Source organism: Hippocampus zosterae, chromosome 17, assembly GCF_025434085.1.
Source record: "Hippocampus zosterae strain Florida chromosome 17, ASM2543408v3, whole genome shotgun sequence".
Classification (NCBI taxonomy): Eukaryota; Metazoa; Chordata; class Actinopteri; order Syngnathiformes; family Syngnathidae; genus Hippocampus; species Hippocampus zosterae.
Genome location: NC_067467.1, coordinates 15,124,361 through 15,141,142, shown reverse-complemented (window position 1 = coordinate 15,141,142; position 16,782 = coordinate 15,124,361). Strand labels below are relative to the sequence as shown.

Below are 16,782 nucleotides of genomic sequence, written 5' to 3'. Positions count from 1 at the left end.
GGCACATCCTGGGGTGCAAGCACTCACACACTCCGTACAAGTGCTCTTGCGCTTACTTACAGCACAGCTGAATACGCAACACCAGTGTGGTGCCGAAGTACCCATTCAAAGAAGATTGATGTTGCCCTCAACGACACCATGAGGATAATCACCGGATGTCTGCGTCCCACCCCCACGGATTTCCTACCAGTATTGGCAGGCATTGCCCCAGCCAGCTTACGTAGAGAAAAAAGCTATGCACTGCCTTGCTCAACATGCTCTGCTGGACAAAACCATGCCCTAAACCAGTTGATCGCCGAGGTACAACCTGGAAAGCGCCAAAGGCTAAAATCTCGCCACCCTTTTCCTCATCATGCTGCAGAACTTCATGATTCCAACTTTAACATCCTGGAAGCATGGAGAAGTAGCTGGGATAAAACTGCAAGACCCAACCAGTTCATGGTCCAACTCAACACTGAACCCCCACCTGGCTCAACGCTACCCCGGAAAGTCTGGTTACGACTCAAGCGCCTAGAACCGGGATAGGCCGTTTCAACGACAACATGTTCCGGTGGGGTCTCGTCGAATCACCATTCTGCGACTGTGGACCAGAACTCCAAACTGCAGAACATCTCCTCTACGACTGTCCCATTCATCGACCACCAGATGGCAACTTGAACCTCACAGCACCTAATGAACTTACTGTCCAATGGCTGCAACGTCTGGACATTGAACACCGCAAAGCTGCCCTCATTCGCGAGAAGAAGAAGGCTTGGGTTATCTTTGTCGTTATCCCTCTCAAATGTTTGTGTTCTCAAGTGTTTTATAGAAATGAGTGTAACATCCATCCGTTTTCTGATCCGCTTTATCCTCACAAGGGTCGCAGGGCATGCTGGAACCTACCCCAGCTGTCTTTGGCCAGTCGGCAGGGGACACCCTGAACCGGTAGCCAGCCAATCGTAGGGCACACAGAGATGAACAAACAATCACGCTCACACCCACACCGAGGGACAATTTAGAGTGTTCAATCAGCCTGCCATGCATGTTTGTGGAATGTGGGAGGAAACCGGTGAACCCGGTGAAAACCCATGCAGGCATGGGGTGAACATGCAAAAACTGACATAGAAAAAAACCCAACTTGACATATAAAAATACATTTTTATCTCCTAGGTTATGTCGTAGGCATGATGGTCGACATCTGCTGAACAGTGCAGAGGTGGTGTATCCCCCGCCTACTGCCCAAAGACGGCTGGGATGGGCTCCAGCATGCCCTGCGACCTTTGTAAGGATTGACGGATCAGAAAATGGATGGATGGAAGTTATGTTTTAAATTTAATTCCTCCTTTATATTCTTTTGTTTTCAGATTATTGTTATTTGTACATGCATTATTTGTATATTTGTATATGATGTGACTCTGTAAATTCCCTCAAGTGACTTCAAATGTCACAATTTCACACACTATTAACTACAATAGATGAGGATTGAATAAAACTTCAAAATACGGAAGACAAATATCCATTAATTTGTAGCGGCAAAAAAAGATCCTTTCAAATATGAACCTTTAGTTGTTCAGTTAAAATCATTCTACCTCAGCATGCGGACAAGCGCCGGTATCCCTCCGGACTTAAATATGGCCTGCAGTCCCTCACTCTGGTGTGACAAGCTGTGGAGGATGCTTGCAGTGCAACGAGCCGTCTCCATGTCAACAGCTGTTGTCATGGCATGAACCACAGCTCCAACCATGGTTGGAGATTGTACCAGAACCCGGCGACTGGCCTCCTTACGAGTGAGCTGGTTGACAATCATGGCTGCCTTGTTCACCACTACCTAGTAAACAGAGCAAGATCATTGATAAGGATCAGTTTGGTCAAACAGTGAAAAGTGATTCTTCGTTTTCAGTTCAAAGGTTTAATGAGGACACACACATCACATACATGCAATATTGAGGGCATGTATCAAAAATATATAAATCTAGAGTTCATACTTTCATACAATTGGCTAATTAATGCATGATGTATATATTCATAGCCTTTATCCAAACACAAACGTGAACTTCAGTGCAGTTACCATTGTATAATTTATTTTCAAACCTTACGTGTAGTATTGTGGAAATATCTGTTCGAGAATTTCAATTAATATTTGTTCCTGTTTCGAATACATTTTTCGTCTGCTGATGTGCCGCTCATGAATAAAGATTGCAAATGTGTCCCCAAAATGGAGCGAAAATAAGATACTGCAGCATATAATTACATCATCATGTCGATGAAGTCATAAATTCATTGTTGGAGATATAATGTATTTTCAGTAAAGCCACATGTGGCAAAATTAAGCTTGAATTATATAAATTCTATGCTATATTTGTAACTCATATCTGAGTGAAGAAATCCATGGGAAAAATAATTTAACAAAGTACCGGATCATCATCTGCAAGGAGCTTGGTGAGCTCCGGCACTGCTCTTGTGGCCAGCTCGGCATCATCCTGATAATTTATCAGATGAACTATGGCTGTCTTTAGTAACTGTGAGGGCTCGGCCAGTCTTTGAACGTTGCTCTGTTGTGTGGGATCTGCTTGAATCGGGATGGCTGCCTCTCCCTCCACCAGTGTCTCAGGAAACATGGCTGCCCTGACACGCTGGGCCCGGGTTAATGAGTACTGAGCGTCTAAATCTGTGGAGGAAAATTGAAACAGAGAGAGGATGAAGTCACATTATTCATCTTGGAGAGTAATACCCTAAATTGGAAACCACTTTTACATAATAGTTTTTGTGAGGGAAAAACAATGACACAATAAAAATATATCCAAACAAATGAGGAACAGTCTCCAGACACTCGTGGTTTAGTGCGTTACTTTAAACCACTTCATGTATTTTAAATGCAGTATTATTTCAAATCAAATACTATTGAGTCAATGCAAGAGTGTGATTACATAACCAAGCTATCGACACATTATCTTTCTGTGTTCGTGTCACTGGGGCAGCAGCTGAAGCAGGGATGCCCAGACTTCCCTCTCCCATCATACTGTATGAATGTCATGGTGTTGGTCGGATCAATACGGAAATATCAGTTCTACAGTACCATGCAACCTTTACTAATACTATGAAATACAATTCAAAGCACATAACAGATTGTCATCTACATTTTTATGATAAAAACCAACCATTAAAGTGGTGAAGCAATGAGATTTAATTTAAATAATGGAGTGATGCTTTTGATTTTGTTGTTCTAATACAGCAATCTGCGGAGTTTTTAAAATGACTGCAAACCAAAGCAAAGAGGATGATGGGGAGCGGTAACATATCAAGGAATTCATTAATTCAAAAGAATATGTTTTAGTAATTCAAAGAGCAGTTCTGCACCAGTGTCTGAAATCGGCAGTATAGCTTATTTGCTGATATGGTTTGGACCTGAATGAACAGCATTCCCTTTAAATGGATTAGCCATTTGTGCGGGACGGTGCATTACCAGGGTGGCAACAGACAATGTCAGTGGATACGCTCAAGAAATACAGAATGGGCTGGTGACTTAAATGTGTCTGCGAACTTCATGTTTATATCCTCATTCCTGATTGTTTGTATGGCTAGTATGTTGATGTTTTGTGGGTGTATGTGCAATGAAAACCCTTCCGGAGGGAGTTTATTAAGCTTAAAGGGGTTGTTTATTGAACAAAAATTGAACAATATCATAAATGGCATGGCAATATCCACTGGTGCAAAGCAGGCAAATGCTTTCAAATCCAAACACAGAACTACCACGTTGTCGTTACTTTTGAGGGGACAAAAAAGTAAAGTCAAGAGAGAATGATCAGTCTCCCAATGTTACTTTGTCTCATCAATTGTCTCGAAATATGTTGTCCATTAAACTATAATGCTATATTGTTTTATAAAATATAACCTTCGGATTTCATTCAATTTTTCATTGCATGACAGTCAGACAGTGAGGGAATTTCCATGCATTTTTGGTTTTCTCTCTGGCAAGCTTTGTAGTGATGGTGGTAGGGAAATTGCACTGTCTTGCAAAATAAAGATCAGCTTTCATGTTATTCCTGTATAAGAAATTTACCACATTATATGCTTTTCAAAATACCGTTTAGAATCGTCAGACAACTACTGAACACAGTCTCAAGGTGAGGTAGATAATGTTTGCCCTGCTGCCTCAGTAATCTCAAAATAAGCAAGAAATACTACCAACTAAATGAACTAAATTACTCCATACTGTGTGTGTGCGTGTGTGTGTGTCACATCAACATGGAACTCAGGGGAGTCACTTGAGTTTATGACGAATCGAAACTTCAGCATAAAGCAGGCTTAACAGACCTGAAAATGAACACGGCAGCTGTAAGGTATGCGGATCAATTGCTTTCAGTGGATGCTTGTTCAGGTGTGAAGCTCCAATCGTTCCAAAGTAGTGATGCAAAGGGCATCGTAGCTGACACAATAAACAAGTAGACAAAAAGTTTTCTATTTGTGGTTTGTCTCACCTTGGCCACACTGTGCCTTCACATGCAGCAAGTTTCATAAATATTGTTAGCTTTAGTCTGTGACTTTATTTAATGAATAGGACGATATTTTTACTGGGGGGACGGGGGTGTAAACATAAATTGTGATAAAAGTATTTAATGAAATCAACTCAAGAGGATGGAAATAAGCAATGGGCGGCTTCTTTTTATGAAATGCCACTGGATGTGACTGCTTTTAGCCTTTGTTGGCTTTAGCACATTAATGAAGGAAAAATAAGTGATATAAGCCATTAACTATGAAGCCTCAACCTACCTTGATTTTTTTCCATGGATTGAACCTACATAAAATGTGGTACTGTATGTTGCTTTTGTTTGGCCAAAAACAACAAAACGACTTGACACGAAATTTGAAAATTTGCGCGTTCACATGTGTAAAGCTGCTTCCTAAAGTGAAGCATTTTAACCCCGGTGCAGCCCCACTTGCGTTCACGCAGCGGTTTCTGCATCCGTGCAATACGATAAAAATAAAACATGTGCATGTGTAAAGTGTACTTCCTTTTCCCCGCCTTGTTTGTGACATATCGAAAAAACCATGGTTTATACTTCTCCAGACAAATCAACGCTGTGGTCTATCAGACACCGTAAAAGGATGAGAGAGAGAATGAGAGACAGAAAGGTAAGAAATGCAAAATACCCAGGATGCAAGTTATGCAATACCCTGATGTAATCAACTCTTCTGATGCATAACAAATCTACCCCTGTAGTGTTCACACGTCCCATTTTATATCGGTGCTGTACCGCAAACTAGAATTTACTCTGGAATATTTTTTAGACCACCTCCCGAACAGGGTTAAATTTGCTCCGGTTTAAGCTGTTTTCAGGGGCTACACTGGTATGACTTTGTACGTGTGAACGCTCTACGGGTGCTAAACTGGAGTAAAAGTGAACACCCCTTATGGCTTTTGGAAATGTTGCGTCTCACAGCTGGCATGTAATTCAACTCAAAACCCCAACTGTGCATGCCTCCTAACAGATGAAAGATGGATGGATGGATGGATGGATGGATGGAGACTAAACTGTGGGACCATTGGGCTCACCCGTGGGGCTTTCTTGTTCACCGGCTGCTCCTGTTCCAGCGCTGGTTGTTGCAGGTGCAGTACTTGTACTGCCTGCATACTTTTTACTGCCACTGCGCCCAGTAGTGCTGTCATCATCACGCACTGTAGTGGTTGCTGATTGGATGCCAGAATCTGAAGCATAGTAGGTCTGCTGCCACTCAGCCACTTTTACTACACTGTCCGCCTCATTCACTGCACAAAAAAAAAACCCGATAAATTCTTTGATCATCACCATGCATGCCAGCACCTGCTCTTTCCGTTCCAGCAGTTTTATTAGCCTCTTTTTCTCAGAGTCTGCACTACCTTTTGTTGCTCATCTTTTCATTTTTCTGCCTCAAACTGCCTGAACACTCTCCAACAAACAATAAAACGCAACTCGAATACTCAAAAATCGTTTTTTAAAAAGTCACTGGAGGATACAAGACATTATCATGGTTTTTAGCCTGTCATGAACCTCTTGTGACGCAGTCTGAGTGGGCACTAAGTTGAGCTGGTTGAAAGGGGGAGAGCGGATTGCCTTTAATTGGTAAATTTGAACAGAAAGGCACACATTGTGTCGCAGCAGCCAATTGACATGAGAATGTACTGACTACAGCACACACATGGCATCCTGTTCAAGTATCGTGGAGTAACTGAAAGACAAAATGATTATTGCAGTCTGTGGACACCAGGAGGTGAACAACACTGCCAGTCTCCAATGCCGGGCAAAAAGGAGCAAGCTTAGAAAATGGGGAGCAAGGAAGTTGGCATATGTGGTAGAGTGATTCGTCATTGTCGATCAGGCATTATGGCATAAGGAAGTTACTACCAAGGACGTGCTTCCCGCTGTTGAACTGTGAGCTAAACTTTTAACAGAACCCTTCTGCAATGATACTGTTCTTTTGTGTCTCCAACAGATGGCATACCAGAGCCATCCCTTCAGTGTGCACACCTGCCGCCAATCATTAGCCATGTTTTTATGGACTGACAAACTGCTTGACGTTTATTGGATTATTTTGACCTTTTTGCTGCTCTTGATCAAGTGATTGTTTTCTAAACCACTTGCTCTCGTCTCAGTCAATTTTGTTCCTTTAGTTAGGGGTGGGCAAACTTTTTGGCTCAGGGGCCACATTGATTTCTAAATTTGACTGGTGGGCCGGGTCAGCACAAGATACGGTTCATATAAAAAACTGTATACCAAACATCAACAGAACAAAAGCATTAAAGTATTACTTATTTTTTTAATGAGAACAGTGAAACAACTGTGGTATATTTCCTGTATGAACGTCCAAGTATGTTAACAACATACATGTGTGTCAACACAAGCAACAAAGTGCAACAATATGTTGCCCCAAAACTGCAGCATACAGTACAGGTAGGTGACAAAATATAAAAAGTTAAGACTATTTGCTACAAAATGACACAAGTAAAAGACCTGGTGGTTCCTTTCCACTCACTCACTGTCTCGAACTTGACCTCTCCTTGATCACCACACAAGACAGTGTTGCTCAGCTGATGTCGTGCAATGAATTTTTGATGCCAGCCACGGGACGCTTTGAAGTCCAGTTTGTGTAAAGTTTTTAGCATGATAACAGTCAAGCCATACCAGGAAATGTGTATTTACTCGACTGTCCGTCGAGCCGCAAGCAATTCATTCCGAGCATGGAAATAGCCAGAATCGGACTGAGCAAGAATCGCTTCCTCGTTTTTCAAAGTCTTCGTTTAATCAGATACACTTCACCTTCTCTTTCGCGTCCTGTTCCTCTTCGTTTGGATGCCATGATCTACAAGTCGTAAAAATATTCGCAATTCCAGTAAAACTCACTGAAATAAAGAGTCTCTTGCTGTTTTGGGTCTAATGATAGAAATAGCGCACAACCCTATCTAAGGTTGTGTGTGAAAAAATATCCAGTGAGCAGCAGTTCTGTGGGTGGAAATGCCTTGTTGATGCCAGAAGTCAGAGGAGAATGGCCAGACTGGTTCAAGCTGTTAGAAAGGCAACAGTGACTCAAATAACCACCCGTTACAACCAAGATAGGCAGAAGAGCATCTCAGATCGCACAGTCGGTCGAACTTTGAGGCAGATGGGCTACAGCAGCAGAAGACAATGCCGGGTACCACTCCTTTCAGCTATGAACAGGAAACTGAGGCTACAATTTGCACAAGTTCATCGAAATTGGACAATAGAAGATTGGAAAAACGTTGCCTGGTCTGATGAGTCTCGATTTCTGCTGCGACATTCGGATGGTAGGTTCAGAATTTGGCGTCAACAACATGAAAGTATCAGCATCAGAATCAGAATCAGAATCATGTTTATTGGCCGAGTATGTAGAACACACAAGGAATTTGTCTCCGGACAAGGAAAGGGTCCAGCAGGGGTCCGGTGACGTTCTTTAGGTGGTTCAGCACAAGGCATTCGAAGGACTTCATGACCACAGATGTCAGGGCAACAGGCCTATAGTCGTTCAGTTCCAATTTTGCCTATTTCTTGGTAACTGGGATGAAGGTAGACTGTTTGAAGCAGGATGGGACCTCACACAGCTCCAGGGATCTGTTGAAGATTTGTGTGAAGACCGGAGCTGCTGGTCAGCGCTGACTTTCAGGCAGGAGGGGGACACTTTGTCGGGCCCCGCAGCTTTCTTGATCTTCTGCTGCTTGAAGAGCCGTCTCACGTCCTGTTCGTGGATCTGTAGTGGAGAAGAGGAGGGTGGGTGGGTAGATAGAGTAGTTTCTGGTAGAGGTGGGTGTGTGTGGGAAATGGAGGTGTCCTTTTCAAATTGGCAGAAAAACATGTTGAGTTCATTAGCAAGACCCTTATTGTTCACTGTTTGGGGGGATGACATTCTATAGTTAAGTCAAGTCAAGTCAACAGTATTTATAGAGCACTTTCAAACAGCCATCACTGCATACAAAGTGCTGTACATGGAGCAATTTAACATGCACAATAAACAGTAAGACAAGTAGACAGTAAAATCAAGAACAAATATAAGTCATGCTGAGTCGAATGCCAAAGAATACAAGTGAGTTTTGAGGAGGGCTTTGAAGATGGGCAGCGAGGAGGCTTGCCGAATGTTCAGTGGGAGGTCATTCCAGAGAGAGGGACCAGCAACAGAAAAGGCGCGATGCCCTCTGAGCCTCAGTTTAGTTCTTGGTACTTCTAACAAAGTCTGGTCCACAGACCTGAGGCGCCGGGCAGGTGTGTAGGGGCAGATGAGATCAGAGAGGTAAGGTGGCGCGAGATTATTCAGAGATTTGAAAACAAAGAGGAGGATCTTGAAAATAACTCTAAAATGAATGGGGAGCCAGTGAAGGGATGCCATAGTAGGAGTTATGTGCTCCCTCTTACGAGAACCAGTCAAGAGGCGAGCAGCGGCATTCTGGACCAGCTGAAGGCGCTTAATGGAGGACTGGCTGACTCCAAAGTAAAGGGCATTGCAGTAATCGAGCCGGGATGTGACAAAGGCATGAATTACTGTCTCAAAGTGTGAGAGGAGAGGTTTTATTTTGGCCAGCTGTCTAAGGTGAAAGAAGCTGGATTTAACAACGGCACCAATTTGCCGATTGAGTTTGTAATCACTGTCCAGTTTAAGGCCCAAGTTTGAGACTGTTGACTTAAGATAAGGAGACAGGGGGGCCAAGTCTACAGGATGGAATGTACAAGGGCCACTGGGACCAAACAATATCACCTCTGTCTTCTTTTCGTTGAATTTCAAGAAATTTTGTGCCATCAAGGTTTTGATTTCTTCCAGACAGGATAGGAGTGGCCTTCATGAAAAGGCATCTTTCTTGCTCAGTGGGACATAGATCTGGCAGTCATCTGCATAGCAGTGGAAGGGAATAGAACGTTTCCTTAAGATGGAACCCAATGGGAGCAGATACAGCGAGAACAGCAGAGGCCCCAGAATTGAGCCCTGTGGAACACCACATGACAGGGGAGCAGTGCGTGACTCAGAGAAGCCAAGGCTAGATAGGACCTAAACCACTCAAGAGCACTGCCGCCAATGCCCACCAAGTGCTGCAAACGAGTCAGCATAATACTGTGATCCACTGTATCAAATGCTGCAGTTAAGTGATTAGTTATTAGTTAAGTGATAGATATTGCAGTTAGTTAGTGATTGCTTTCAGGCCATTCCATACAGATGCAGAGTCGTTAGCAGAGAACTGTTTTTTCAGCCTCTCTGCATAGCTTCTCTTAGCGATGTTAATTTCCTTTGTCAATTGGTTTTGGGCGTGTTTGTACAGTGTCCGATCTCCACTTCTAACTGCGGCCTCTTTCTCTTTCCTGATTTGCCTGAGTTTGGGAGTAAACCATCGCTTGTTATTGTTGAAGGAGCCGAAGGACTTCGTTGGTACACACATGTCCTCACAGGAACTGATCTATGATGTTACAGTGTCTGTGTATTCATCCAGTGTGCCCGTTGAAGTTTCAAAGACGCCCCAATCAGTGCAGTCTAAGCATTCTTCTAAAACTAGCTTTGCTTCATCCGTCCATTTTTTCACAGTCTTAACAGCACATTTGAATTTCTGTCTGTATGTAGGTATTAAGTGGATTAAATTGTGGTCAGAAAGACCCAATGCTGCACGGGCGACCGATCGGTATGAATTTTTGATTGTTGTATAGCAGTGGTCTAGAATGTTGCCTTCTCTGGTGAAACAGTCAATGTGCTGCTTATATCAGGGAAGTTCACGGTTAAGATGTGCGCTATTAAAATCGAAACTAAAATTTTAGTTTGAGTTTGTTTACTTGTTCGGCTTGCGTTTGTATCGCCGTGTTAGCGTTAGCTTGTGGCGCAATGTAAACACCGACTAGTAAAAAGGAGGTGAACTCACGTGGCGAGTATAATGGCTAGCAGTTTAAAGACAGCGACTCCAGGTTTGGGCTGCAGTGTGTGTTGAGCTTCGTGACATCAGTGCACCATTCTTCGTTGATATAGGAGAAAATCCCACCACCTTTAGATTTCCCTTATAGCTCCGTCTCGCGGTCGGCTTGGAGAAGGCGGAAGCCGGGTAGATGTAGCACGGAATCCGGGTGGCGGTACTGAGCCAGGTTTCAGTGAAGTAGAGCGCAGCAGAACGTGCAAAGGTTTTGTTGGTCTTTGTGAGGAGAAGAAGTTCATCCATCTTGTTTGGCAAAGATCGTAGATTAGCATGATGGATCGATGGGAGCAGGGTTCGAAATCCGCGCTGCCGTAGCTTGACGAGCACGCCGGTTCGCTTCCCCCTCCTCCGGCGTCGTTTCCATGCTCCGTACAGCGCAGCCGCTCCGCTCGCAATTAGCTCCGAAAAACCTTGTGGATTTCCGTGCACTGGTGAAAAAAGACCGAGCGTAGACTCTCCAATGCGCAGCAACTTTTCCCTCGTGTAAGTAAGCCGCTCAGGGTCGCATGGATCCATCCTGCCTTGTATCAACAGTTCAGGCTTGTGATGGTGGTGTAATGGTGTGGGGAATAATTTCTTGGCACTCTTTGGGCCCCTTGGTACCAATTGAGCATCGATGCAACGTCACAGCCTACATGAGTATTGTTGCTGACCATGTCCATCTCTTTATGACTAAAATGTACCCAACTTCTGATGGCTACTTTCAGCAGGATAATGTGCCATGTCATAAAGCTGGAATCATCTCAGACTAGTTTTTTGAACATGACATTGAGTTCACTATACTAAAATGGCATCCACAGTCACCAGATCTCAATCCAAGAGAGCATCTTTGGGATGTGGTGGAACGGGAGATTCGCATCATGGCTGTGCAGCCGACAAATCTGCGCCAACTGTGTGATGCCATCATGTCAATATGTACCAAACCCTCTGAGGAATGCTTCCAGCACCTTGTTGAATCTATGCCACGAAGAATTGAGGCAGTTCTGAAGGCAAAAGGGGGTCCAACCTGTTACTAGCATGGTGTACCTAATAAAGTGGCCGTGGAGTTTTTTGGTTTGTTTTTTGCTTTATCCTGCTGTCTGCAGACAGGTCAGATTGCAAGTAAGATTTTTTTTTCTCTCAGTTGGTTTACCTGGATAAATAAAGGTTAAATAAATGAAATGTCATTCAAGTGCACTGCCACTTGAATATCACATTTTTCAATGCACTTGCCAGGGCAGCAGAAGTCCATCCTGCAGCACATACACGATGAATTGGTTGATCGACGACTCGCTGCACTCAGTGCAGTATAAAATGACCTTCATTATTGTTAGGGAGGGGGCAGCCAGGCAGCCTCCTTAGCCAGGGTGCTCTGCACCTCACACCTGAGACTCGTCACCTCGTCAAGACTCTTCAATAAACTACGCCAAGTGTTGGCTTCAACGATACATGCCTGTTGTCGTGCTATTGGGGTCACATCCAAACCCTAACAGTACGCATTTGCCATGACGACCCCAGCCAACACAGACAAGTCTGGTCTTGATTTGATCGAGGATGCTCTCTCCAACCAGGTTCACCTGACCGTTACCCACACCCAGCAATTACGGGACACATCCGTCGCCTTACAGGACCTACAGGCTCAGACCCAGCTCCTTCAGCCTGTGGTGCAGGCCTTGGCTGACCAGCAGACGGCGTTGGAGAGACAACAGGCGGAGTTTCTGCTGCAATTACACTCCTCAGACACCAAGAAACCACATGACACTCCTCTCCTCTCCACTACCCCTGTGACATACCCTGCTATATCCCAGGCCACAGTAGCGGAGGAACCCATGCAGCTCGGGCGCACGCGTCTCACCCCAACTGAACATGAGGCCCGATTCCAAGCCGGCCTCTGCCTCTACTGTGGTCAAAGGGGACATCTAATCGGAGGCTGCGCCAACCGGCCAAAAGATCGGGCTCACTCGGACCCCAGGAGATCCTGGTGAGCCGTCTATCTTGTTTCCGTCGTCCTGCCCCACCGAATCACCTGGTCAGCGTCACTCTGGCCTGGGCTGACCAGCAACTCACGGTAGGGGCTCTCCTTGATTCAGGTGCTGATGAATGTTTTCTGGACTCTGAATTTGTTGCTCAGGCCTCCATTCTGGTAGAGACATTGGAGAGACCCCTGCAGGCTTCCGTGCTCGATGAACATCGTCGCTCCAGCGTCACTCAACGCACCTGCCCAGTTTCTCTCACCATAACCGGTAACCATGTGGAGACACGGCGGTTTTTCATAATTCAATCTCCCTTAGTCCCTGTGATTTTGGGCCGCTCCTGGTTCATACAACATGAGCCACACATTTCTTGGTCCTCCGGGACTATTCTGGAATGGAGCCCCTCCTGTCACGCCCATTGCCTACGAGACGCAAATAGTACCTTGCTCCACCAGGCCCCCTGTGTCCCCCCTTCCGATCTCTCATCTGTTCCTCCCAAGTACCATAATCTCGGGGAGGTTTTCAGCAAGGCTCGGGCTCAGTCTATCCCCCCACACTGGCCTTATGACTGTGAGATCGACCTACGTCCCGGGGCTACCCTCGTCTGTATAGTCTTTCTTTCCCAGAGAAGGCTGCGATGGACAAATATATTTCGGAGTCGTTGGCGGCAGGGCTCATGCAGCCCTCATCCTTCCAGGTGGCAGCTGGCTTCTTTTTTGTGAAGAAGAAGGATGGTGGCCTCCGACCCTGCATTGACTATAGCCAATTGAACGACATAACTATCAAGAACAAGTACCCCCTACCACTTATGAACTCCACCCTCAAGCCTCTCACTCAGGCTACTGTTTTCACTAAGCTGGATCTCAGAAACGCCTATCATCTTGTCCGGATCCGGAAGGGGGACGAGTGGAAGACCGCTTTTAAGACTCCCCGTGGCCATTATGAGTACCTGGTATGCCGTTCAGGCTCACCAACGCCCCTGCGGTATTCCAGGCACTCATGAATGACATACTCCGCGACATGCTTGACCGGTTTGTTGTGGTCTACCTTGATGACATTCTCATCTTCTCCAAGTCTCAAGAGGAGCATGTGCAACACGTGCGGCAGGTTCTCAAGCGACTCCTTTGTAACCGGCTCTTTGTCAAAGCTGAGAAATGCCAGTTCCATTCAGACTCTATTGAGTACCTTGGTTTCATCCTGGAAGATGGCAAGACGCGAGCAGATCCTCATATGATCCAGGCGGAAGTGGACTGGCCGGATCCCACATCTCGGAAGGAACTACAGAGCTTCCTAGGGTTTGCTCACTACAGGAGGTTTATCCATTACTACAGCAGCTTGGCCGAACCCCTCACCAGTTTAACCTCCCGGTCCCAACCGTTTGTTTGGTCCCGTACAGCTGGCTCCGCCTTCCAGTTGCTCAAGGAGAGGTTCACCAGTGCCCCCGTTCTTCTCTATCCTGACTACAAAACACAGTTCATTGTGGAAGTGGATGCCTCCGACACTGGGGTGGGGGCTGTGCTCTCTCAATGGTCGGAGACTGACCAAAATGTTCACCCCTGTGCATTCTACTCCCGCCGGTTCCTTCCTGCTGAGGTGAGCTACAACATTGGGGATCGAGAGCTGCTGGAGGTGGTGGCTGCTTTGGGGGAGTGGCACCACTGGCTGAGGGAGCAGAGCAGCCATTTACCATATGGACGGACCATAAGAACCTGACATTTATCCGGGCTACCTAGCGCCTCAACGGTCGAAAAGCGCGGTGGGCCAACTTCCTCAGTCGGTTCGACTTTACACTGTCCTGGTTCTCGCAACTCTAAGGCAGACACCCTTTCCCGACAACACCCACAGGAGCCTGCTACAGAGGAGCCCTCCCCAGCCTCCCTGAGACAAGGGTGATAGGCATGGTAACTATACACCTGGAGGCTGCTGTCAAGCGTGCTTTACGCCGTCTGTTTGTTCCGAACATTGTTCACTCTCGGGTGCTCCAGTGGGGCCATGCTAGCCGGTTTGGTTGCCACCCATGTCCATCGTACCTACACCTTCCTGGCTTGGAGGTTCTGGTGGCCCACCATGAGGAGAGACATTAAGGGATTTGTCACGGCCTGCACTGTCTGCGCTCGCAGCAAGGCTTCCCACCAGGCACCTGCAGGTCTGCTACAGCCACTTCCTTCGCCCAGTCGGCCCTGGTCCCATTTTGCAAGGCATTTTGCAAGGGGTTAGGCGCTTCTGTTAGTCTCTCCTCAGGATATCATCCCCAGACTAACGGACAGACTGAGAGAATGAACCAGAGGGTGGAGTCCACCCTTCGTTGTGTGGCCGCGAAGAAACCTGCCTCCTGGAGCCGGTTTCTTCCCTGGGTTAAATATGCTATCAACTCCATGGTCTGCTCACGACCGGCTTCTCACCCTTCGAGGTATCTCTGGGGTACCAGCCACCCATCTTCTCTGCACAGGAGTCTGAAGTGGCAGTTCCTTCGGTGCAGAAACACCTGGATCTCTGTCGCCGCATCTGGGAGGTCATCCAATCCACTCTGCTCCGTGCGACGGAACATGCCAGTCGTGGTGCCAACCGTCGTCGTCGTTCAGCACCGACTTACCGACCTGGACAGAAGGTGTGGCTGTCATCCAAGGATCTTCCTCTTCAGTCGGGTGACAAGAAACTGAACCCCCGGTTGGTTGGGCCCTATGTGATCCAGAAGGTGCTCGGTCCTGCAACAGTGCGTCTGAAGCTCCCTCCCTCTATGAAGATCCATCCTGTTTTTCTCAGGTTTGTCGCTGTTGGCCCCCTGTTGCCTCCGACCCCGGCCCCGTATCCCCCCCGAGTTTGTGGACGGGCACCCCCAGTGGAAAGTCCGGCGCCAGGGGGGCGGATTCCAGTATCTGGTTGACTGGGAGGTCTACAGCGTGGAGGACCAGAGCTGGGTCTCTTCCCAGCTCATTATGGACCCTGCCCTCATCACTGAGTTTCATCGCGCCCATCCCAGCAGGCCTGGCAGGTCGCCGGCCGGCTCCTGTAGGGGAGGGGGGGATCCCATAACTGGGATCCAGACATCACCCAGAAGAAAGAATACTGTAGATCAACTCGTCTCATTACACTTTATGAGGTTCCTGCATGTTTGTTTTTAATGAAAAGCATTTTTCATATTTCGCTATTCTGATGAATCTCAATATGAGAAATGTCTCTGCACAAATTTGCCTCATACGTCTGTTTCACTAGAACTGAGCTACAAATGTGGAGCCGGGTGATTGTACATGATAAGCCAGTAATTTAGGCAATACTGAATTACATTGTTGTGCGTCGGCCAGTAAGTGTAATATTCATACTTAAGGGACGGAAATCGGGAAAACCGGTTCCTGTTGAGAACCGGTTCCCGCAGTTTAAATACCTTGGCATTGTTTGCCATTTTTCAAAACAATTCCCTTATAAATTCCTGTTGGGATGAATGACGTCACCATGCTTGTTACGTGGCAACCTTATTTACTCGCACAGCTAGTAAGAAACATGGCGGAGAATGCTTGAAAGTTTGTTTCCATTTTCACAAAAGGATAACAACAAGGCAACTTACATTACCCGCACATTATATGAATATTTCATGAAAGGGAGGAATCACTACCAATATACAAAAGCTTTTGCAGCAGTGATGTGTTCCTCGAGCCGGTCCTCGAGGCCAAGGACCGGCTCGAGGACCAAAGGTCTGGCCTTGATCCTTGGCCTTGGCCTCGAAGTCAAGTCCTTGGTCCTTGGGTTGCCGGTCCTCGGACACAACTAATGATTTGAGCCTCTAATCCTTCGTCCGTAGATATAAAGTGGGCCCGAGGACCGCAAAAAATCATGAAGAAATCAAACAATATCCACCCAGGGAAACCCATGTTAATGACTTCATTTGGCCCTTTAAGAGGGGCGTGGCTGCCACTGACAGGTGACAGTCAGTACAACGTGTAAAGAGCGGCATCACAGTTAGTTTCAATCACGGTTCGTTGCGTTTGCGATCGGCTGTTTAAATAGCGTGTAAAGCCTTTCTGTAACTGTGGTGTCTTTTATTTAGTTATTTTTGCACAGTCGTCACGTTTGTGCGGTCGCACTAGAATGTTTGTTTGAACCAAGTAATTTGCATTACAGCCGGAGTCAATAATGCCGGCACTGTCACGTCCCGTGTTTGCCAGCAGGGGGCAATTGCATTACAGCCGGAGTCAATAATGCCGGCACTGTCACGTCCCGTGTTTGCCAGCAGGGGGCAGGCCCCCTGCTTGCCGCCTACACACCTGTCACCCATTGGTGATTAATTACACATGCTTTATTTGGGCGCTCTGGCAGTCAACTCACTGCCGGAGTATTCCACGCCGTGCCATTACTCTTACCGATCACTTCTCGAGTTAATCTTTGACTTAAAGCCTCGTGGCTATTATTGCGTGTTATCTCACC

The 16,782-nt window shown here is 46.4% G+C and overlaps 1 protein-coding gene across 2 annotated transcripts in view; it reads right to left on the bottom strand.

Moving 5' to 3' along the window:
• LOC127590184 (junction plakoglobin-like) overlaps positions 1–16,782 on the bottom strand; it is a 158,683-nt gene that overhangs the window by 46,446 nt on the left and 95,455 nt on the right. The window contains exons 3-5 of one of the 2 annotated variants that reach the window (XM_052049648.1): positions 5,534–5,746; positions 2,394–2,647; positions 1,569–1,807 (exon numbers count right to left, since the gene is read on the bottom strand). In XM_052049648.1, coding sequence (XP_051905608.1) covers positions 1,569–1,807; positions 2,394–2,647; positions 5,534–5,746 — 706 coding nt within the window. The remainder of the gene's footprint in view (positions 1–1,568; positions 1,808–2,393; positions 2,648–5,533; positions 5,747–16,782) is intronic. The other variant, XM_052049649.1, reaches the window with a different exon arrangement.